At 38.4% G+C, this 21722-nt stretch overlaps 1 protein-coding gene across 5 annotated transcripts in view; it reads left to right on the top strand.

Annotated features, from left to right (window-relative positions):
- The window catches only part of ARID4B (AT-rich interaction domain 4B), a 162102-nt gene that overhangs the window by 86611 nt on the left and 53769 nt on the right, over nucleotides 1-21722 (top strand). For all 5 annotated transcript variants that reach the window (XR_004058871.1, XM_010384652.2, XM_010384651.2 and 2 more), the window contains 8 exons: nucleotides 5628-5707; nucleotides 8869-8945; nucleotides 10620-10774; nucleotides 15201-15273; nucleotides 16641-16735; nucleotides 18657-18754; nucleotides 19763-20006; nucleotides 20348-20523. Coding sequence is in view for 4 of the 5 variants with exons in the window: in XM_010384652.2 (XP_010382954.1) it covers nucleotides 5628-5707; nucleotides 8869-8945; nucleotides 10620-10774; nucleotides 15201-15273; nucleotides 16641-16735; nucleotides 18657-18754; nucleotides 19763-20006; nucleotides 20348-20523 (998 nt within the window). In the remaining variant the exon portion in view is untranslated. The remainder of the gene's footprint in view (nucleotides 1-5627; nucleotides 5708-8868; nucleotides 8946-10619; nucleotides 10775-15200; nucleotides 15274-16640; nucleotides 16736-18656; nucleotides 18755-19762; nucleotides 20007-20347; nucleotides 20524-21722) is intronic.

Raw genomic sequence — 21722 nt, 5'->3', positions numbered from 1 at the left:
CATTACCCCACTCTTCAGTTTTCTCTACAGTAGATTTTTAATTCTACCTACTTTTTAGTGTTTTTCTCTCCAAAAGATTGCAACTCCTCAGATTCCATGTTGAATATTTTGCATTTTTCCCTTGTTTTCTCACATTGCCTTTTTGTGATTCTGAGGAGGTACTCAGGATTTATTATCAGGAGTATCCTCATGATTGTCCCAAGTTCTTGTATTTCAAACTGTTGCGACGGATGACAGAAAGCCTTTTGAGCTTTGTATCTCTCTGTTTTTCATAACCACGAGCTTCTTTAGCAAGTTGAAAGGGCCATGTATAGACCATTTTCTTTGACTTTTACAAAGGGAACATATACTAACATCTTTCACAGACATAACTAGGCTGCTTTTCAAATAATCTTTTGGTAGACAAAATAATTTGTAGCTCTTAAAGTAAATAGAGGTTCAAATAATAATTAGCTCTATATCATACTTTAATGAAGATTTAACTCTGTGGCAATAAGAATGCATTTTTTTCTGGACAGGATATAATTGGATAAGTCACTTAAGCTTTTAAATTTCAAGTAGGAGACTGAAGTTAATAATCAATATCTCTTAAGAATTATCTTGGCTGGGGTGCGGTGGCTGACACCTGTAATCCTAGCACTTTGGGAGGCCATGGTGGGCAGATCCCCTGAGGTCAGGAGTTCGAGACCAGCCTGGCCAACAGGGAAAACCCCGTCTCTACTAAAAATACAAAAAAAATTAGCTGGGTGTGGTGGCACATGCCTGTAATCCCAGCTACTCAGGAGGCTGAGGCAGGAGAATCGCTTGAACCCAGGAGGTGGAGGTTGCAGTGAGCCAAGATCACACCGCTGCACTCCAGTGTGGGTGACAGAGCAAGACTCCCTCTCAAAAAAAGAGAAAAGAAACAAAGAAAGAATTATCTTGAACTCTTTAAAATTTTGATATGTCTGAATTGTCCTGTGATGATTTTATCTGAAGACCATTGAGTCATTTGTATTAAACAGTGAGATCCACTTTTTTTTTTTCCCTGGAGACAGAGGCTTACTCCGTTACCCAGGTTAGAGTGCAGTGGTGCGATCCTGGCTCACTGCGGCCTTGACCTCCTGGGCTCAAGCAGTTCTCCCACCTCAGCCTCCTGAGTAGCTCACACTACAGGTGGGGACCACCACACCTGGCTAATTTTTAAATACTTTGTAAATACGAGGTCTCCCTATGCTGCCTAGGCTAGTCTTGAACTCCTGGATTCAAGTGACCCTCCCACCTTGGCCTCTCAGAGTGCTAGAATTACAGATGGAAGCTACTGAGGCCAGCCCACATCTTTTACAAATATGTCCTCCCCCCACTTCAAATTTAATAAGCTATAAACTTAAGATCCACTGATAAACAAAAGACACTTTGAAAGTACTGTCCTCTTGTCTGACAACTAATTTGTTCTCAAATATCGAGAGACAGAATGGGTCAAAAATTATTCCCTGTTTCTGTTTTGTATGTTCTCACTTCCTTACTACAAATAATTAGCCAAATTATCCTCTAATGCTTTTTTTCCCTTCTGTTAATGACATTTAATAAAATTTTTGTGTTCTCAAGGCTAACTAACACATATTTGTTAAGTATGCATTTATCATATACCAAGTGCTGTTCAAAATATTTTACAAGGATAGACTCATTTAGTGGTGTGGAGGTTTTTTGTTCTTGTGATCAATAAACTTTTTTTTTTTTTGAGATGGAGTTTCATTCTTGTTGCCCAGGCTAGAGTGCAGTGGCCCAATCTCGGCTCACTGCAACCTCTGCGTCCCAGGTTCAAGTGGTTCTCCTGCCTCAGCCTTCCTGAGTAGCTGGTATTACAAGCCACTACGCCTGGTTAATTTTGTATTTTTAGTAGAGATGGGGTTTCTCCAGGTTGGTCAGGCTTGTCTCCAACTCCTGACCTCAGGTGATCTGCCCACCTCAGCCTCCCAAAGTGTTGGGATTACAGGTGTGAGCCACAGCACCCGGTGATAATTAATAAACTTTTCTCAACAATTTGTGGTTGAGAATCTGCTAACTCTTTATTCTCATTCTCTCATTTTCCTTCTCATTGACTAACAATTGCAGAAACTTAGAAATGGGATTAAAACACTATTCTTTGTTTATATGTATTTGTATGAAAACTTATGTCCATAATATATATAAACTCTTTTGTGTGTTTGTGGTTTTTATGCTACACGAGGTAACCATGTTCTCAGATGAAAAAGAAACAGAACAATCTTTGTTTGTACTGTTTTCTACTTGTGATGTCCATTTACATGGACACGTTTTATTTCTTTATCTCCACTGCTTAGTTCAGTGTTCGGCACAAATTAAGTATCCAGTAAATGTCAGCTCTTGTAGTGATAATGAAAAATGAGGACAATTATTTGTTTTAATAAATATAAATATTTTATTATACCTTTGTACATTCGTGTGTATCCATCCAACATTCAGTGGATACCTGTATGTACAGGGAGTGTGCTAGCACTTATTATGAAATAGATATTATTATTTATCCCCATTTGTAGATAAGGAAACTATTAGCAGAGTTAAGTAAGTTGCCACACTTTGGGTTAATTATTAAGCTGAAAAAAAGCGTCTGTGTATGCGATTATTTATTTCTTCCTAAAGCCCTAGGATTCTTTGTGAGAATTTCTTTTGAAAGTATGTTTTAGGCCGGGCGCGGTGGCTCAAGCCTGTAATCCCAGCACTTTGGGAGGCCGAGACGGGCGGATCACGAGGTCAGGAGATCAAGACCATCCTGGCTAACACTGTGAAACCCCGTCTCTACTAAAAAATACAAAAAACTAGCTGGGCGAGGTGGCGGGCGCCTGTAGTCCCAGCTACTCGGGAGGCTGAGGCAGGAGAATGGCGGGAACCCGGGAGGCGGAGCTTGCAGTGAGCTGAGATCCGGCCACTGCACTCCAGCCCGGGCGACAGAGTGAGACTCCGTCTCAAAAAAAAAAAAAAAAAAAAAAAAAAAGAAAGTATGTTTTAAGGCCAGCTGTGGTGGCTCACACCTGCAGTCCCAGCACTTTGGGAGACCGAGGCAGGCAGATCACCTGAGGTCAGGAGTTCAAGACCAGCCTGGCCAACATAGTGAAACCCCTTCTCTACTAAAAATACAAAAATTTGCCGGGCATGGTGGCATGTGCTTGTAGTCCCAGCTACTTTGGAGGCTGAGGCAGGAGAATCGCTTGAACCTGGGAGGCAGAGGCTGCAGTGATCTGAGATCGCGCCACTGCATTCCAACCTGGGTGACAGAGCAAGTTTTATATTTTATAAAACTGTTTGGCTGGCTGGGCGTGGCGGCTCACGCCTGTAATCCCAGCACTTTGGGAGGCCGAGGTGGGCAGATCACTTGATGTCAGGAGTTCGAGACCAGCCTGGCAAACATGGTGAAACCCCATCTTTACTAAAGTACAAAAATTAGCAAAGCATGATGGCAGGCACCTGTAATCCCAGCTACTTGGGAGGCTGAGGCAGGAGAATTGCTTGAACATGGGAGGTGGAGGTTGCAGTGAGCTGAGACCATGCCATAGCACTCTGGCCTAAGTGACAGCAAGACCCCATCTCAAACACACACACACACACACACACACACACAACTGTTTTCTAAGTCTTTTTCTCAATAGGAACATTAAATTTTTTAATGTTAGTATTTTGTGTTATTACTTTAAGCTTGTCACACCATAATCAATAATTTCTTTGATGAAAATAAAAATAAGGATTTTTAATATTGAAAGGTTAGTAATCTGTTTAGTCAACCATTTCATTTTTGTTTTTAAATTCTTAGAATTATTGATGCATGTTATCCCCTCCCAAAATTGAGATCCATTGGACAGTGATGGATAATTTTTGGTAACTACACTGAAAAATTATGTTCTAAATTGACCAATCTTGATATAATCACACAAATAATATTTGTGTTTCTAATTTTTAAATTATTTTTATAAATCGAGTAAATTCAAAGTGTTTTAGTAACGTCCTAAGAAAACAGTTAACTGGGTTTGGTGGCCTATGCCTGTAGTCCCAGCTACTTGGGAGACTGAGGTGGGAGGATCGATTGAACCCTGGGAGGTTGAGTTTGCATTGAGTGGTGATCACACCACTGCACAGAGTGAGACCTTGTCTCAAAAAAAAAAAAAAAAAAAGAAGAAAAAGGAAACAACTACATAGTCCCAGGAGCATTTTATAAATAACTACTATGCACTGAGTATTTACCCTGACTAGGACTGTGCTGAGCTTATTAATACAAGTAGTATTGTTTAATCCTGATTGAGACTTATTCTCCAGTCTCAATTTTTTATTTTATTATCCAATTTCAGTTTAAGAGGGGGAAATCTTAGATTCCATGGCTGATGCAGTTCTGCTTTTCAGTTTTTTTCACCAAGTTCTCCACTTCTAATCACCCTTTCAAGCTGTAATTCAGGATTCAGAATGTATCGCTGTATTTTCTTTAGGGTGATCTCATCCCCTTTTAAAGCTTCACTTGCAGGGATAACAAAGAGATAATCAAAGTGACCAAGAAAATAACATACATGGGTGAATGGGATAAAATGCATGTTGTCATTCCTGTGGTAGAACTGGACAGTGAGCCCACTTACTCATACACCAGTGTCATCACTGGCCAAAGCTATCACGTGTGCAGTTTTCAAAATCCTTAGCTCATCAGAAAAAAGTAATGAGTGGATTTGGCTCACAAGCCCCAAGTTTTAGGCCCCTGATATTTAGTCTGTGGACTCTCAAATTAATATCCTTGAGTCCAGTCCTCTACGCTCTGCTCCAGACCTGATTTTTCTGTTCACTATCTTCATTTGGATGTCTTTTAGCGACCTAAAACTTAATAGTCCCAAAACTCCTCTTCTTATCCCTTCCCTCTTGCACAAACTTGGCCCTTTTTTGTTGTTTTTCTTTCACAGTGAATAACCCTGTCATCTACCTATTTGCACAAGGCAGAAAACTAAGCGTCCTCTTCTTGTTCATCTTTCTACTTCCCTCATTATCTTGGATATTTCTCATCCCTTTAATTTCCCATTGCCACCACTTTACATCCAAGCCACCACCTCTCACTCAGATGATCACAATAGCTTAGTCTCTTTGCACAGTTACCTTTGCATGGTCCATTTTCTTCATAGCAGCCAAAGTAGATTTTTAAAAGGAAAATCTTTTATGACATTGTCTGGTTTCAGATTCTTTCAACAAAGATGTTAGATGTTATCCTAAGAATTAATATAGCATACAAGACTCTGGAAATTCTGGACCATTGTTTTTCTCTTAGCCATGATGTATTCCTTCAGTTAAGGATCTAGCTCTACCTTTTCTCTGTTTCTGACTAGAACTTTGTCCACAGCTTCATCCTAGTCATAGCTGTACTTCTGCTTTCAATGCCATGTCTATGCCAAAAAAAAATCTAGATTATCCAGGCAGCTGGAAGGATGTAGGATACCAATTTAAAATTACTTGTGTGTGCTCCCATATGTGTGTACCTGTTTACCCTCAAACTAAAATTAGTTTTTCAACTTCAAGCTTACACTTTTTAAAAGGATTTAAATAGTAGGTACTTACATAACTATGAGTTCTTTTAGTTATAATAGCTTCACCCTTTTTCTTAAAAGGTGGTTTGTCCTGATTGTAGTGATGAGATTGCTGTAAAAAAGGACAATATTCTTGTTCGATCTTTCAAAGATGGAAAATTGTAAGTATAATTTACTTGGTTTGAAAAACCAGTTTATAAGTATATGCTGTTATTTTGAATTAGGATGTTAAATGATTGGTTACCTTAGGCTTTTATTTTTCATCATACAGAATGTTTCAGAGTGACTGTTTTTCATATTATCTTAATGTGTTGTAGTCTTGTAGTATGTTTTTCCTTGCTCATTTTGGTAATCTTTTCCAAACTAGACACCCAGTACTGTCTAATTTGTCAACATTTGTCCACATAATCACTGGTTATTTGAGGCAAATTTGCCATATCTAGCATATTTATTACTTTATTGATTTTTTTGTTTTGTTTTGGTTTTTTGAGACGGAGTCTCACTCTGTCACCTAGGCTGGAGTGCAGTGTTGCAATTTCCACTCACTGCAACCTCCGCCTCCTGGGTTCAAGCTATTCTCCTGCCTCAGCCTCCTGAGTAACTGGGACTATAGGCACATGCCACCACACCCTGGCTAATTTTTATATTTTTAGTAGAGATGGGGTTTCACTATGTTGTCCAGGCTAGTCTCGAACTCCTGACCTCGTGAGCTGCCCACCTCAGCCTCCCAAAGTGCTGGGATGATAGGCATGAGCCATCGCGCCCGGCCTGTTGATGTATTTATTGACATTATTTCCTTAGGGTTTGTTCTTGATGGTCTAATTAGGAATTTCTGATTCTTCTACTGGTTATGTCTAATGGTTGTAGTGATACCTGTTAGATAATATTCAACTTTTTCAGTAGTCTGAGGATTAAAATGGGTTACTTGTATATGGATGGTAAGGGTTAAAAAAATAATTTATTTTTCTTTAAGAATTATATGACTAGAGAAGCCAGATATTTTATACAGAATTATATTGGGTGTGAATACCTTGAAAAGGTCATTATGTTTTAAGATTTGGTGTTTGAATTTTCAAGTTCGGGAAAGGTATTTTTATCTTTAATTAATTAATTTTATTTATTTATTTTTTTTTGGTGAGAGTCTCACTCTTTCACCCAGGCTGGAGTGCAGTGACATGATCACGGCTCACTGCAGCCATGACCCTTTGGGCTCAGGTGATCCTTCACTTCAACTTCTCTTGAGTAGCTGGGACTACACCTGGCTATTTTTGTATTTTTTTTGTAGTGAAAGGGTTTCGCCATGTTGGCTAGGCTGGTCTTGAACTCCTCAGCTCAAGCGATCCACATGTCCTGGCCTCCCAAAGTACTGAGATTACAGCCGTGAGCCTCTGCACCCAGTCTGAAAAGTTAGCTTCAAAAACAGTATGTAGGCTGGGCACGGCACGGTGGCTCACGCCTGTATTCCCAGCACTTTGGGAGGCCTGAGCAGGCGGATCACGAGGTCAGGAGTTCCTGACCAGCCTGGCCAACATGGCGAAACTCCGTCTCTACTAAAAATACAAAATTAGCCAGGCATGGTGGTGGGCACCTGTAATCCCAGCTACTCAGGAGTCTGAGGCAGGAAAATCGCTTGAACCTCGGAGATGGAGGGTGCAGTGAGCAGAAATAATGCCACTGTGCTCTAGCCTGGGCGACAAGAGCAAGACTCCATCTCAAAACAACAACAACAACAAAAAACAGTATGTAGAACCCACTTTAACAAAATTGAGATAATCGGAGGAATTTGAGCACTGAAATTGAATACTGACTTGATATTAAATTGTTGGGGGGTAGGGAAAATGGGAAAACGTTAGTAAAAGGACACAAACTTTTATTTGTAAGATGAATAAAACGTACAGGATCTGATGTACAGTGTGGCAACTGCAACTGTAGTATTCTGGCAACCTCCCAAGTAGCTAGAACTACAGGTGTGTGCCACCATGCTCGGCAAATTTTTGTAGGTTTTTTTTTTTGCCATGTTGCCCAGGCTATTCTTGAACTCCTGAGCTCAAGTGATCTGCCCACTTTGGCCCCCCAGAGTGTTGGGATTACAGTTGTGAGCCACTGTGTCCAACCTTTATTTATTTATTTTATTTACTTTTTTTGATACGGAGTTTCACTCTTGTTGCCCAGGCTGGAGTGCAATGGTGCAATCTCAGCTCACTGCAACCTCTGCCTCGTTCAAGTGATTCTCGTGCCTCAACTTCTCGAGTAGGTGGGACTACAGGCATGCGCCACCATGCCCAGCTAATTTTGTATTTTTGTATTTTGAACTCCTGACCCCAGGTGATCCACCCACTTCGGTTTCCCAAAGTGCTGGGATTGCGGGTGTGAACCACTGCACCCAGCTCAACCTTTGTTTTTTAAGAGATGGGATCTTGCTCTGTTGCCTACTCTAGAGTGCAGTGGCACGATCATAGCTTACTGTAATCCTGCACTGGGTTTCCAGCTCAGCTCCCTGCTTCAGCCTCCCGAGTAGCTGGGACTACAGGCACATGCCACCACTCCTGGCTAATTCTTTTCTTACTTTTTTAGTTTGTCTGTGGAGACTGGGTCTCACTATGTTACCCATCCTGGTCTTGAACTTTGGCATGAAGCAGTCCTCCCACCTTGACCTCCCAAAGTGTTGGGATTACAGGCGTGAATCACCATGCCTGTCCCCAAATATTTTATCATTATATTGCCATAAATCATTTTTGGCCGGGCATGGTGGCTCATGCCGATCATCCCAGCACTTTGGGAGGCCAAGGTGAGTGGATCAGTTGAGGTCAGGAGTTCAAGACCAGCCTGTCCAACATGGTGAAACCTTGTCTCTACTAAAAATACAAAAATTAGCTGGGTGTTAGTGGCTACTCGGGAGGCTGAGGCAGGAGAATCCGCTTGAGCCTGGGAGGTAGAGGTGGAGGTTGTGGTGAGCCAAGATTGTGCCACTGCACTCCAGTCTGGATGACAGAGTGAGACCCTGTCTCAAAAAAAAAAAAAACAAAATCAAAATAATTTTCAGTGTTGCATTTAGGCAGGGGACTCTGGTATTTGGGAACACACTGGTGTTTATAAAGTATCTCTTATGGTAGGATCCTTCTGTAGATGATTACATATTTTAACATCCTGTCTTTTATGTTATTTTTGACTTGCTACTCTGTGTGCAATCACTTTTATTGTAAATGTCAACATTCTCATATTTTCAGTATCTTTCTGTGACATGTAATCATCTGGATTCTTAATTAATCTTAGTCATATTTTGGGCTTTTTTTCTTCTTTTGTAATTAAAAATAATATATAGTACTTCAGTTCCAAGAAAAGATGTCCATGAAATTACTAGTGACACTGCACCAAAGCCTGATGCTGTATTAAAACAAGGTAAGGATAATCTTGGAATAAATTACAAGTACTGTAAAAACTGCTAAAGTGTTTTTGAAGATTAAATATTTTTTTGCTCTTTAAAAATTTTTTTTAAAAATTATGTTCTTATGGTTATATTTGATTCCTTGTGACCTTTATTTTTATAAACCCATGTGTCTTCTGTGTTATAAGTTTCCTTTTTTTTTTTTTTTTTCTGGAGACAGAGTCTTGCTCTGTCGCCCAGGCTGGAGTGTGGCGCAATCTCAGCTCACTGCAACCTCTGCCTCCCGGGTTCAAGCAATTCTGTTGCCTCAGCCTTCTGAGTAACTGGGACTAAGGCACATGCCGCCATGCTCGGCTAATTTTTTGTTATTTTAATAGAGATGGGGTTTCACCGTGTTGCCCAGGCTGGTCTTGAACTCCTGAGCTCAGGCAGTCCACCCGCCTTGGCCTCCCAAAGTGTTAGAATTACAGGCATGAGCCACTATGCCCAGCCATAAGTTTCCTTTTTTTCTTTTTTTTTCACTTATAGTCAGGCATAATAATCTAGAATAATGGGAGAGAACTATGTAGTCAGCTATTCCTATAATCTGTTTTTTCCTGGTAAATAAAATACTGGTTTCTGGGAATGGTAGAAGAAAGGAATCAAAGTAACTTTTGTTTTTTTGTTTTTTTGTTTTTTTTTTTTTTTTTGAGACAGAGTCTCGCTCTGTTGCCCAGGCTGCAGTGCAGTGGTACAATCTCAGCTTGGTGCAACCTCTACCTCCCGGGTTCAAGCGATTGTCCTGCTTCAGTCTCCCAAGTAGCTGGGACTATAGGCGCCCACCACTATGCCCGCCTAAGTTTTGTGTGTCTAGTAGAGACAGAGTTTCACCAGGCTTGAACTCCTGAGCTCAGGCAGTCCGCCCGCCTTTGGGATTACAGGCATGAGCCATCACGCCTGGCTGAGGAATCAAAGTAATTTTGGTTTGGTATTTCTCACTAATGAATGTACGTCCTTAACCACAAGGCTCCAGTAGTTTTATTTGAGGAATATTTGGTAATTGCATCTGTCACTTGGTTTTTGGCACTGTAAATAGTTGTCTTCTCTTTGCCTTTATTCCTTGAATTTAGTAATATACTATATAGATTGGTTAAAATCATCAAGATTCTTTGGTATATAATTTATTCCCATATATTGTAAAATGAGAATAATTGTGTCTAGCTAATTTTAGTTGAAGGTAATTGTTACCATAGTTTTAATTGAAGTTTAACTGAAAATGTAAAAATCATGTGTGGTCAGTTTTCAGGTATTGTATATTTATTTTAATGGCTCTGTGCCTGGTATTAATACTATTTGATAATTGTTTATTGCATAAGATATTACATGATTTCCTGTATTAAAGGTTTTTACTAGTGAAGCTTAATCTTTGTTTAAAAGAATAAAACTGCTCTTCTTTAATTTATTTGAACTTAAGTAATCTTCCAATGGTGGGAGTTTTGCCATCTATAAAATGACTACCTAATGCATAGGATGGATAGGATTAAATATATTGCTACATTTAAAAGCACTTAACACAGTTTCTGGTACATAGCAAACAATAAATAGTGGTATTAGCACAGTAGTTTTTGTTTTTTTATTGTGTTTAATACTTTTTGAGAAAACAGTTGTCTTAATTTCTTCAGTTCACATAGCTTATGGTCTGTTTCCAGCCTTTGAACAGGCACTTGAATTTCACAAAAGTAGAACTATTCCTGCTAACTGGAAGACTGAATTGAAAGAAGATAGCTCTAGCAGTGAAGCGGAGGAAGAAGAGGAGGAGGAAGATGATGAAAAAGAAAAGGAGGATAATAGCAGTGAAGAAGAGGTAAGTGAAAACAGCTGATACCTTTTAAAATTATAAATAACAGTTGGGTTTCCCTTGTGGGTTAGGATTTGGTATTAAGTCATTAATCAGATAAGTATTTTTAGCATGAGAAATATTTCATAATCTTGTATTTGTGATACTCATAATCAGATAGTTTACTTGGTTACTTTAGATGTATGACCTTGTGAAATTAAAAATATTAAGTCTGAGTATCCTAATAACCTCAAAAAGATGTCTTAGTCTTTCCGTGCTTTTGGTTTATGAGATGATTAAGAAAGTATCCACCAGGCTGGGTGCGGTGGCTAACACCTGTAATCCTGGCACTTTGGGAGGCCAAGGCAGGTGGATCACGAGGTCAGGAGATCGAGAACATCCTGGCTAAGATGGTGAAACCCCGTCTCTACTAAAAATACAAAAAAATTAGACGGGCATGGTGGCGAGCGCCTGTAGTCCCAGCTACTTGGGAGGCTGAGGCAGGAGAATGGCATAAACTCGGGAGGCAGAGCTTGCAGTGAGCCGAGATCGCACCACTGCACTCCAGCCTGGGCGACAAAGCGAGACTATGTCTCAAAAAAAAAAAAAAAAAAAAAAAAAAAGTATCCACCTAGGCCAGGCACAGTGCCTTACAACCATAATCCCAGCACTTTGGGAGGCCAAAGCAGGCGGCTCGCTTGAACTCAGGAGTTCGAGACCAGACTGGGCAACATAGTAAAACCCCATCTCAACAAAAATAAAAATAATTAGCAGGGCATGTCAGCGCACTCCTGTAGCCCCAGCTATTGAGGAGTCTGTGTTGGGAGGATGGTCTGAGCCCTGGAGGTGGAGGTTGCAATGAGCCGTGAATTGACCATTGCCCTACATCCTGGGTGACAGAGCGAGACCCTGTCCTATTTAAAAAAACAACAACAACAAAAAAAACACCTACTTACCTAATACTTTAAAATGCTTTTTATTACCATGTAGACAGCTGTCACCTCATGAAATGTTTACATCTTCGTATTTTATTGATTTACCCAAAAAACTATAAAATACATCTTTCATTTAATATTTAAAAGAAAAATCAGGCGGGGCACTGTGGCTCATGCTGGGATGAGTAATCCTAGCACTTTGTGAGGCCGAGGTGGGCGGATCACGAGATCAGGAGTCCAAGGCCAGCTTGGCCAACATGGTGAAACCCCGTCTCTACTAAAAATACAAAATAATTAGCCAGGTGTGGTGGTGGACACCTGTAATCCCAGCTAGTCAGGAGGCTAAGGCAGTAGAATTACTTGAACCCGGGAGGTGGAGGTTGCAGGGAGCCGAGATTACGCCATTGCACTCCCGCCCAGGTGACAGTGTGAGACCCTGTCTCAAAAAAAAAAAAAAAAGAAAGAAGAAAAAGCAGAAAAGTAAAGATCAATATCTCTTTGATTCAGAGAATCTTGAAGCATTTTATCTAAGACAAATGGGTAGATAGTTCTAATGAGATCATAAATAAGACATCTGGTTGTATGTGGGTCAAAGAGCTCAAATTTTGGATTTTATTGTAACTGGTGCTTTAGGTCTGTCAGTGACAAGGTACTCTTTAATGGTTTGCTGAACAGCTTCATAAAAGTTAATGAGTGGTGCAGATAGTGAAGGCTACTATGTGTGACTATGAAATGAAATGTATTTAATGTGTTCAGTAAATTTATGTCAGTATGTAGTATTTTAGATAAGTTATGAAATTCTGCCTTTTAACTGTAGTAAACTGTTAATGAAATGAGATTGTTTTGGAGGTTATATTTTAGGGTATCGTGATCTGTAATGACAGTGTGTAATGTAGAAATTTCCCAGCTTCAGTCTTCTCTCTGACTGCTTTCTATTTAAATTGCTAAAATGAGCAATCATTCCCTTGCTGCTAAAAACCTCCTGAGTAGCTTTTTGTCACTGTAAAAGTTAAGCTTTCATATAGAATCTCCTTTATAGTCTAATTCCTGCCTCAATTTTTTCTCATTATTTCCCTTTCTATGCCCTTTCCCTTGAACTTTATGCTATAGCAATGTCAAATTACATATATTGCTGCTACTCACTTTTGCATACACTAGTACCTCTGTAGGCACCACCTTTTCCTTCCTCTCCTTCCTTAGCATGGCATATTCCTGTTCAGTTTTCAGAACCCTACTTAGGTGCCATCTCTGTAAAGAGAAACCTGTGAACCATCACCTCTGTCATCTCAGGAAAACATCACTTCATTTGCTAGTTTAAACTACTACTGCTCCTGGCTGGGCATGGTGGCTCACGCCTGTAATCCCAGCACTTTGGGAAGCTGACGCGAGCAGATCACTGAAGTCGGGAGTTTGAGATCAGTCTGGCCAACGTGGTGAAACCCCATCTCCACTAAAAATAAAAAATGAGCTGGGTGTGGCCAGATGTGGTGGCTCACGCCTGTAATCCCAGCATTTTGGTAGACCCAGGCGGGCAGATCACCTGAGGTCAGGAGATCGAGACCATCCTGGCTAACACGGTGAAACCCTGCCTTTTACTAAAAATACAAAAAATTAGCTGGACATGGTGGCGGATGCCTGTAGTCCCAGCTACTCAGGAGACTGAGGCAGGAGAATGGCGTGAACCCAGAAGGTGGAGCTTGCAGTGAGCAGAGATCACGCCACTACACTCCAGCCTGGGTGATAGAGGAAGACTCCATCTAAAAAATAAAAAATAAAAAATTAGCTGGATGTGGTGGCGGATGCCTGTTATCCCAGCTACTCGGGAGGCTGAGGCAGCAGAATTGCTTGAACCCAGGAAGCGGAGGTTGCAGTGAGCCAAGATCACACCACTGCACACCAGCCTGGGCGACAGAGCAAGACTTTGTCTCAAAAACCAACCAACCAAACAAAAAACCCTACTACTGTTTCTTATACATATTTTTGTCATTTATATTTATTGTCTATTTTTTCTCCCCCACAAATTTGTAAGTTCCTTGAAGTTAGGAATGCTGTCTTACTCGTATTCATACTTAAGAGTGTCTGTCATAGTGTGTAAAATATAACAAATGATAAATAGCTACCAAACCTTTTGGTGCTTAGTGTTTTCACAAGTGTTTTTGTAAAAGCAAATCTGCAGTATAGTGTAAACGTTTTCTTGAGTTAAAAGCTTACCTTAAACGTTTTTTGGAATAGGAATAAATTGGGCTGTTTATTAAAGTTAAATATTGTACCATGGGAACATTTAAGATAACATCTAGAAAATAGGTGTCTTTAGATTTGTATTTGATCTCCTTACCAAAACGTGAATGTATGGAGTCTGTTTAAATTGAGAAATGCAGATTTATCATTAGCAAATTAATGGTTGTCATTTATTTTTCTCTGCCCAATTAGAAAACCTAATAGTTTATCAACATGGGCTTTAAAAAAAAAATACCTTTCTTTCTTGTACTGGCTTTTAAAGTAAAAAGACAATCTCGCTAAAGCAGTGGCATTAGGCACATGATTTTCCAAATTCAAAAATGCTGTGTTTTGATTTATTTAGATTACCAGTTGAATATCCTAACTTTTACTATTACAAATATGTATATTTAAGCCAGAGTAACTGTAAAGCCTAGCTGTATATTTGGAATCATTTTCTCTGCAGTTACTCCTAATCATGTTCTGTAATGGCAGGCTCCATAGCTTATTTTTCTTTTATTTGATTCAGCACCTAGCATAGTGCTTACACTTACAGGTGCTCAAGTGTTTGTTGAAGGGATGAAAGTCATTGAATTGATGAGTTCCTCAATCTTACCTACTACCCTGCTCCTTGCAGGTTGCTTCAGGACCAGCTTCCTGCTGCCACAGCCCTTGGCCACAGCAGCAAGAAGCTAGTCCCTCCCTTGTAATTGATAAACCTGGGAACTATTTTATTACTTGAAGATTTCCCTAAGTCTGAATCTTCAGGTATTGTATGAGATCAAGTTTGTTCCCCACTTTACTGGCATAGCTTGAAGTATATACAGTGGGGCTGCATAAAATGAAGGATACTTGCACTTACAGCTAATGGGACCCATACTTTTATAGTTCCTTGAGGAGTAATAATAGAGTTAGTTTTGGTGTTTAACCCTGACCCAGTTTTGCATAAGTTGAGAGTAGGTATTCTTGAACCTGTGACCCTGATTTGAAAAATAGATCTCTGATATGGTTAAAAACAAACAAACACGAACAATCTTGCTAGTCCTTTTTCTCATATGAGAGTTTTTACTGTGGGGATTCTAACTATTGAAATACTTTTTAAGACATATTCCTCTGTAAAACATATAATGTCTAGACTTATCTGGTTTTGAACAGCTTAGTGTTAAAAGAATAATTTTGATTAGGTAAAAAGCCTTTGAAGTATTTTAACGAACTCTAGTCTTGGCTGTTGGTAAGAAGTCTGCTTGTTTTATTAAAATGCTTAATTGAAGAAAATAATATTCTTCTGTGATTAAAATTAGGAAGAAATAGAACCATTTCCAGAAGAAAGGGAGAACTTTCTTCAGCAGTTGTACAAATTTATGGAAGACAGAGGTGAGTATTTTTTATTTATCCTTAACGTGTTAAGTTTTGGACATATAATTAGTATCCTAAAAATAAGAATAGAAGTTTGTTTACTGAACTTTATGTCATCAGTAATTATGGTTGTCTTTTTGGCTCTGATATCACCAGCACCTAGCATAGCACCTGTCACGTAACAAGTAGAATGAGGCATTTGATAGCTTTTTGACAGATATTGTGGCTATGGACACATAAATGCGCGTATTACCCTGTCCTGCCAATCCCCTTACCTGTCCATGGGACCCTAAAGAACAGTAGCAAAATGGGAATTAGGCCAGAAATAGAGAAGAAAGTGTGACAGTCTCAGAGTGAGCCTTGGCTCAGCTTATTTAATCTGCCAAAAGCTGCTAAGGCCATGCAAGGATTGAAGGAAGAAGAATAACTTAGGCTAATGAACTAATCCTTCCGTAACCTCAACACTGTTGTTCTCGAGTTTATCTTCTTGGTCAGAGTCTACTTTCTTATTTTCTGGGAAGATGCTTGTAAGGGAGTAAGGAGAGGTTTTCTAGCTGGAAGGGAAGGGCAAAATGAATGATTAGTGTTTAGAAACACCACAATACTCTGGAAATTGAATGTTTTTTAAATCCCTGATTGTAATGCTGATGAGTAGAAACTGGCTCTGTTTGTCATCTTTTGTTTTCATAAATGATAATGCCTAACACAATATAAGTATCTTTTCATTTTTCAATATAAAATGTCTGATTCTTGTATTATTTCTTTACATGAATGGAGGGTTGGCCTAAGAAGTATGCTGTTTCATAGGCTGTTGTATAAGATAAATGAAAAGGCAAAGAAAATGAATGAAATCTAATACTAGAGAAGAGTGAAAAAATATGATTAAGCCAGTCATATATTTTGTAGAAATGGCCATATGAGGCATTGTACCCCTACCCTGTTATCTTCTCTACCACTTTCTCATGGTTTGTTCTATTTAGCATCCTTGCCTTGCATTTTCTTGTGTTAGAATGAAACAAACAAACAAACATGTAGCTTTACTATAGAATCATTATTTAGAGAAATAGTAAGTTGGTAGAATACAAAGAAAATGCCATAAAAGCAACTCTCATTGGGAAGCAGTTGTCTAGTATTTATTTACTTGCTCAGCAGAGGGAAGAAAGTATGAGAGAATGAAAATAAAAGGTTTCAAAAATCTGGTTATGTGAAAAAATTTTAAAGTGGCCATGGGCTTGTTTATGTGTAGATACCATGTCTTTGATTAAAAAGATAATTTCTCATATATATATAATACTATAAATACTCAGTGATGGTATTTGAATCTTTTGAAATTTTAAATTAAAAATGTAGTGTGGATCTAATATAGTTTGTGTTTTCTGTAACAGGTACACCTATTAACAAACGACCTGTACTTGGTTATCGAAATTTAAATCTTTTTAAGTTATTCAGACTTGTCCACAAACTTGGAGGATTTGATAATGTGAGTACTATAGTCAAACTGAAAAAACATCTTTTTCATGTAACACGTTTTCTCAGATATCTGCTATCTCTGAAATTGTTTTTCTAAACAACAAAAAAATGTTTTTCAGTAAAATACTAAGAAGAAAATAAAGTGGAAGTACAGCTAGCCTTCTCAGACAAAATTTAAATTTTAAAGATTTTTTAGGTCAGGCATGGTGGCTCATGCCTGCAACCCCAACACTTTGGGAGGCCGAGGCGGGTAGATCCCTTTAGGCCAGGAGTTTGAGAACAGCCTGGCCAACATAGCAAAACCCCATCTCTACAAGAAATACAAAAATCAGCCAGTCGTGGTGATGCACACTTGTAATCCCAGCTACATGGCAGGCTAAGGCACGAGAATCACTTGAACGCAGGAGGCAGAGATTGCAATGAGCCAAGATTGCACCGCTCGCTGCACTGCACTCCAGCCTGGGTGACAGAATGAGACTGTCTCAAAAGAAAAAAAAAAAAGATTTTTTTCATATGAGCTTTCTGATTACTGTTAAATTGGTCAAACTTTCATAAACCTCCTTTTTTTAATCTGAATCACAGCACAGCCATATTGGTGGAAATCCTTCCTGTGTCTCTTTTTCACTAGACAGTGTGCTCCTTAAGACCAAGGATCTGTCTTAATATTGTTTATATTCTTAATCCCTTTAATAATATATAGGGATTTAATAATATAATATTTAATATTTAATAATAATTTAATATTTAATAATTTAAATTTAAAATTTAAATAATTTAATATTTAATAATATAAAGGGATTAAGGCAGGAAATGTTTGTTGAACTGATCTGAAGAAATTATTTTAAGATTGACATGATGTACAATAGTTACCCAGGCTGTGCACGGTGGCTCACGCCTGTAATCACAGCACTTTGGGAGGCCAAGGTGGGCGGATCATGAGGTCAGGAGATTGAGACCATCCTGGCTAACGTGGTGAAACCCCGTCTCTACTGAAAATACAAAAAATTAACCAGGCGTGGTGGTGGGTGCCTGCAGTCCCAGCTACTCGTGAAGCTGAGGCAGGAGAATAGTGTGAACCTGGGAGGCAGAGCTTGCAGTGAGCCTAGATCGTGCCACTGCACTCCAGCCTGGGCAACAGAGCGAGACTCTGTCCCAAAAAAAAAAAAAAAAAAAAAAACAACAAAAAAAAAAACAGAAAAACTTACCCAATTGTGAATATTCTATGGAATAAAATACTTTACAAATTTCTGTAGAACTGCTTTCATTTATTAGCCTGTATATTTTATGGGAAATAATAAATCCTTTGAAAATGTTTGTCTCCGTTTCTTTGTTAAAAATTTTGATTAAAGAGCCTGAATATTTTTCTATTTTCCATAACTGGGTTTATTTAAAAGTCAAATGGGACCAGTTATGGTGACTCATGCCTGTAATCTCAGCACTTTGGGAGGCTAAGGCCAGAGGATTGCTGGAGCCCAGGAGTTTGAGACCCACCTGGGCAACATGGTGAGACTCCATCTCTACAAAAAAACATTTTAAAATTAGCCAGATGTGGTGGTGTGCGCCTATAGTCCCAGCTACTTGGGTTGCTGAAGCAGGAAGATCCCTTGAGCCCAGAAGTTCAGGGCTGTAGTGAGCTGTGTTTGTGCCACTGTTGTTGCACTTTAGCCTAGGCAATAGAATGAGATCCTGTCTCCAAAAAGAAAAAACAGAATCTCAAATGGCCTAATATTTCGACATTTATAATTTTCTGATATTTATGTTAGAGTACTAAAACCTTTATTTTTAAACCAAATTTAGAATTTATCAAGTTTCTAAAAATTCTTTTGAGACTAGAGCCAATAAATATAAAAATATACTCATATATACTGTATCTATCAAAATGTTACTATATTAACACCTTTTAAGAGTTTTTGTTTCACTTTGTCCATTAGATTGAAAGTGGAGCTGTTTGGAAACAAGTCTACCAAGATCTTGGAATCCCTGTCTTAAATTCAGCTGCAGGATACAATGTTAAATGTGCTTATAAAAAGTAAGTTAGTATAATTGATATGATTATCTTCAGTATTTTTACCTAGAAAGCAGGATGAAATTTACCTTTTAACTGAGGCTAATTATTTCTTTAAAGAAATCAGAAAATTTTACTAGAGTAGTCATTCTATGATAGCATTTTCTAAAGTGTATTCTGTGAATACTAGATCTATGAGAAATTCTGTAAAGAAAGTTTTTGTGGCTAAGTACATTTGTCAAGTACTTCATAGAGGTTAAAAAGCTGATATTCTAAAGTCAAGTAAATCCACATTTGAATGCTAGTTCTGCCAATTGTTAGCTGTTTATGCCCTTGGGCCAGTTATTTGTTCTCCTAAGCCTCAGTTTCCTCGTTTGTAAAATGGAATGCTTGACCAGGCACGGTGACTCACACCTATAATTCCAGTACTTTGGGAGGCTGAGGTGGGCAGATGACTTGAGGTCAGGAGTTCGAGACCAGCCTGGCCAGCATGACAAAACCTTGTCTCCACTAAAAATACAAAAATTACCCTGGCATAGTGGCTCACGCCTGTAGTCCCAGATACTCAGGAGGCTGAGGCAGGAGAATTGCTTGAACCCAGGAGGTGGAGGTTACAGTGAGCTGAGATCGTGCCACTGCACTTCAGCCTGAGCAACAGAGTGAGACTCTGTCTCAAAAAAAAAAAAAAAAAAAAAAGATGCTGCTGCATGCCTCAGGATTACTGTAGTGACTAAATGAGATTTACTAAGGCGTCCATCCTCACACATAAGAAATGTGCAACAAATAGATGCTGTTACTAATACTATTAATACCTGTTATTGTTATGACTCTGAGCACAGTTTTTTAAATGAATTTTTTGACAAAATTTTTTGTTTGCATTGAAAAGATTAGAAACAACTAGAATAAATTAGAATGTTAACATGGCCCAATATCTGATAGTTTAGACAAAAGAAATGAATACACATTAAAAGTAACTCTGTAGTTACATTTTGAAATGTTTTCACCAAATGTAATTTCTCTTCATGTTTCCAGATACTTATATGGTTTTGAGGAGTACTGTAGATCAGCCAACATTGAATTTCAGATGGCATTGCCAGAGAAAGTTGTTAACAAGCAATGTAAGGAGTGTGAAAATGTAAAAGAAGTAAAAGTTAAGGAGGAAAATGAAACAGAGATCAAAGAAATAAAGATGGAGGAGGAGAGGAATATAATACCAAAAGAAGAAAAGCCTATTGAGGATGAAATGGAAAGAAAAGAAAATACTAAGCCCTCTCTGGTAAATCAGATATTGTTAATTGTCCTTTGCTTTCTTTGGTATATTTTCCATATCCTCTGTAAAGTTCCAAAATCAATATATTATATAATATTACTCTTTATTATTTATTTTCTTCATTAAGTGCTACTTTTGTATAATTTTTATCATAATAACTTCAAAATAGCTGTTAGCTATTTTTGTGTAGTGCTTTAAAATAGCAGGAGTTTCTTAAAAGTAATTTATAACTTTTAATATTAAAATTGGTTGATACCTCCTGTTGCTAAGAGATAAACCATGGATGCAGGTTGAAAATTTTTACTTTTTTTACTTTTGTTGGTTTCTTTCCTCTGATCTTTTTCTAGGGAAGTAAAAAGAATTTATTAGAACCTATACCTACACATTCTGATCAGGAAAAAGAAGTTAACATTAAAAAACCAGAAGAAAATGAAAATCTGGACGACAAAGATGATGACACAACTAGGGTAGATGAATCCCTCAACATAAAGGTAGAAGCTGAGGAAGAAAAAGCTAAATCTGGGTAAGAAAATTGTTTTTGGTTACGATGCATTTCAGCTTGATGGATTTGTATCATTTTCTGTTTGTATGTGTATATGTATGAATCTAAATTAATTGACAAAATATTAAATAATAGAGTGATTGGCATTTATTAATTAAATAGCATTCACTTCTTTCAGAGACCCTACCGATAGAAATTTGTAGAGAAAGATCATACTTTTGATCCATTCTTCTTGCTCTCATCATGGAAATTCATAAAATTTTTAGCTAGAGCAAAGTACTTTTTAGGTCTGCTGAATTACTTGATAATATAAACTTCGGGCTATGTCCGTGTTTTATAGATTGTATGTTGGCTGTAGGTTCTGAGAGTTGTATTTATTTCTTAAGCAAAAGCAAGGGTGGAAAAGGCCAAAAATTGTATGTTCTATCTTATGTGATAGTAGCATTTGTTTGTTTTAGTCACTTTGGAATGATGAATTATTTGATAATGTAATTTATGCACTACTAGTGGACCCCTGGATTTTATAGATAATCTTTGGCATTGAATCTTTTTTCTGAGGCTTAAAAAACATAAACATTTCTGTTAGTGTCTCATTTAAGTAAGTACAATGAATTTTTTAAAAAAAATCATTTAGCAGGCCAGCTGCGGTGATTCATGCCTGTAATGCCAGCACATTGGGAGGCCAAGGCGGGCAGATCACTTGATGTCAGGATTTCAAGAGCAGCCTGGCCAACATGGTGAAACCCCGTCTCTTCTAAAAATACTAAAAAGGAGTGGTGGCATGTGCCCATAATCCCAGCTACTCGGGAGGGTGAGGCAGGAGAATCTCTTGAACCCGGGAGGCAGAGGTTGGAGTGAGCTGAGATCGTACCACTGTACTCTAGCCTGGGGGACGGAGCGAGACTCTTTCTCAAAAAAAAAAAAAAAAAAAAACCCATTTAGCATACTGACATTTGGCCACAGTATGCAGACGAATAGGGAAGGGGAAAATGAAAAATGGGGCTTATATGAATATAGTAAAAAGTGTTTATTATGCTTTGTTGTATTTTTGTGTATAAAAATATATATTTGAAGTATGCCTTACTGCTGTTGGAGACTATTTCAGGTATTAAGAAATTTGGTACAGATTTCAGCTTTTTGCCTAAAATCTTTTGATTGATCAGAGTTCTGAAATTTCGGTGGCACCATACAGACAAACATGGAAGAAAAAAATCCTAAAT

Source organism: Rhinopithecus roxellana, chromosome 8, assembly GCF_007565055.1.
Source record: "Rhinopithecus roxellana isolate Shanxi Qingling chromosome 8, ASM756505v1, whole genome shotgun sequence".
Lineage (NCBI taxonomy): Eukaryota > Metazoa > Chordata > Mammalia > Primates > Cercopithecidae > Rhinopithecus > Rhinopithecus roxellana.
This window is presented reverse-complemented; position numbering and strand designations above follow the sequence as displayed.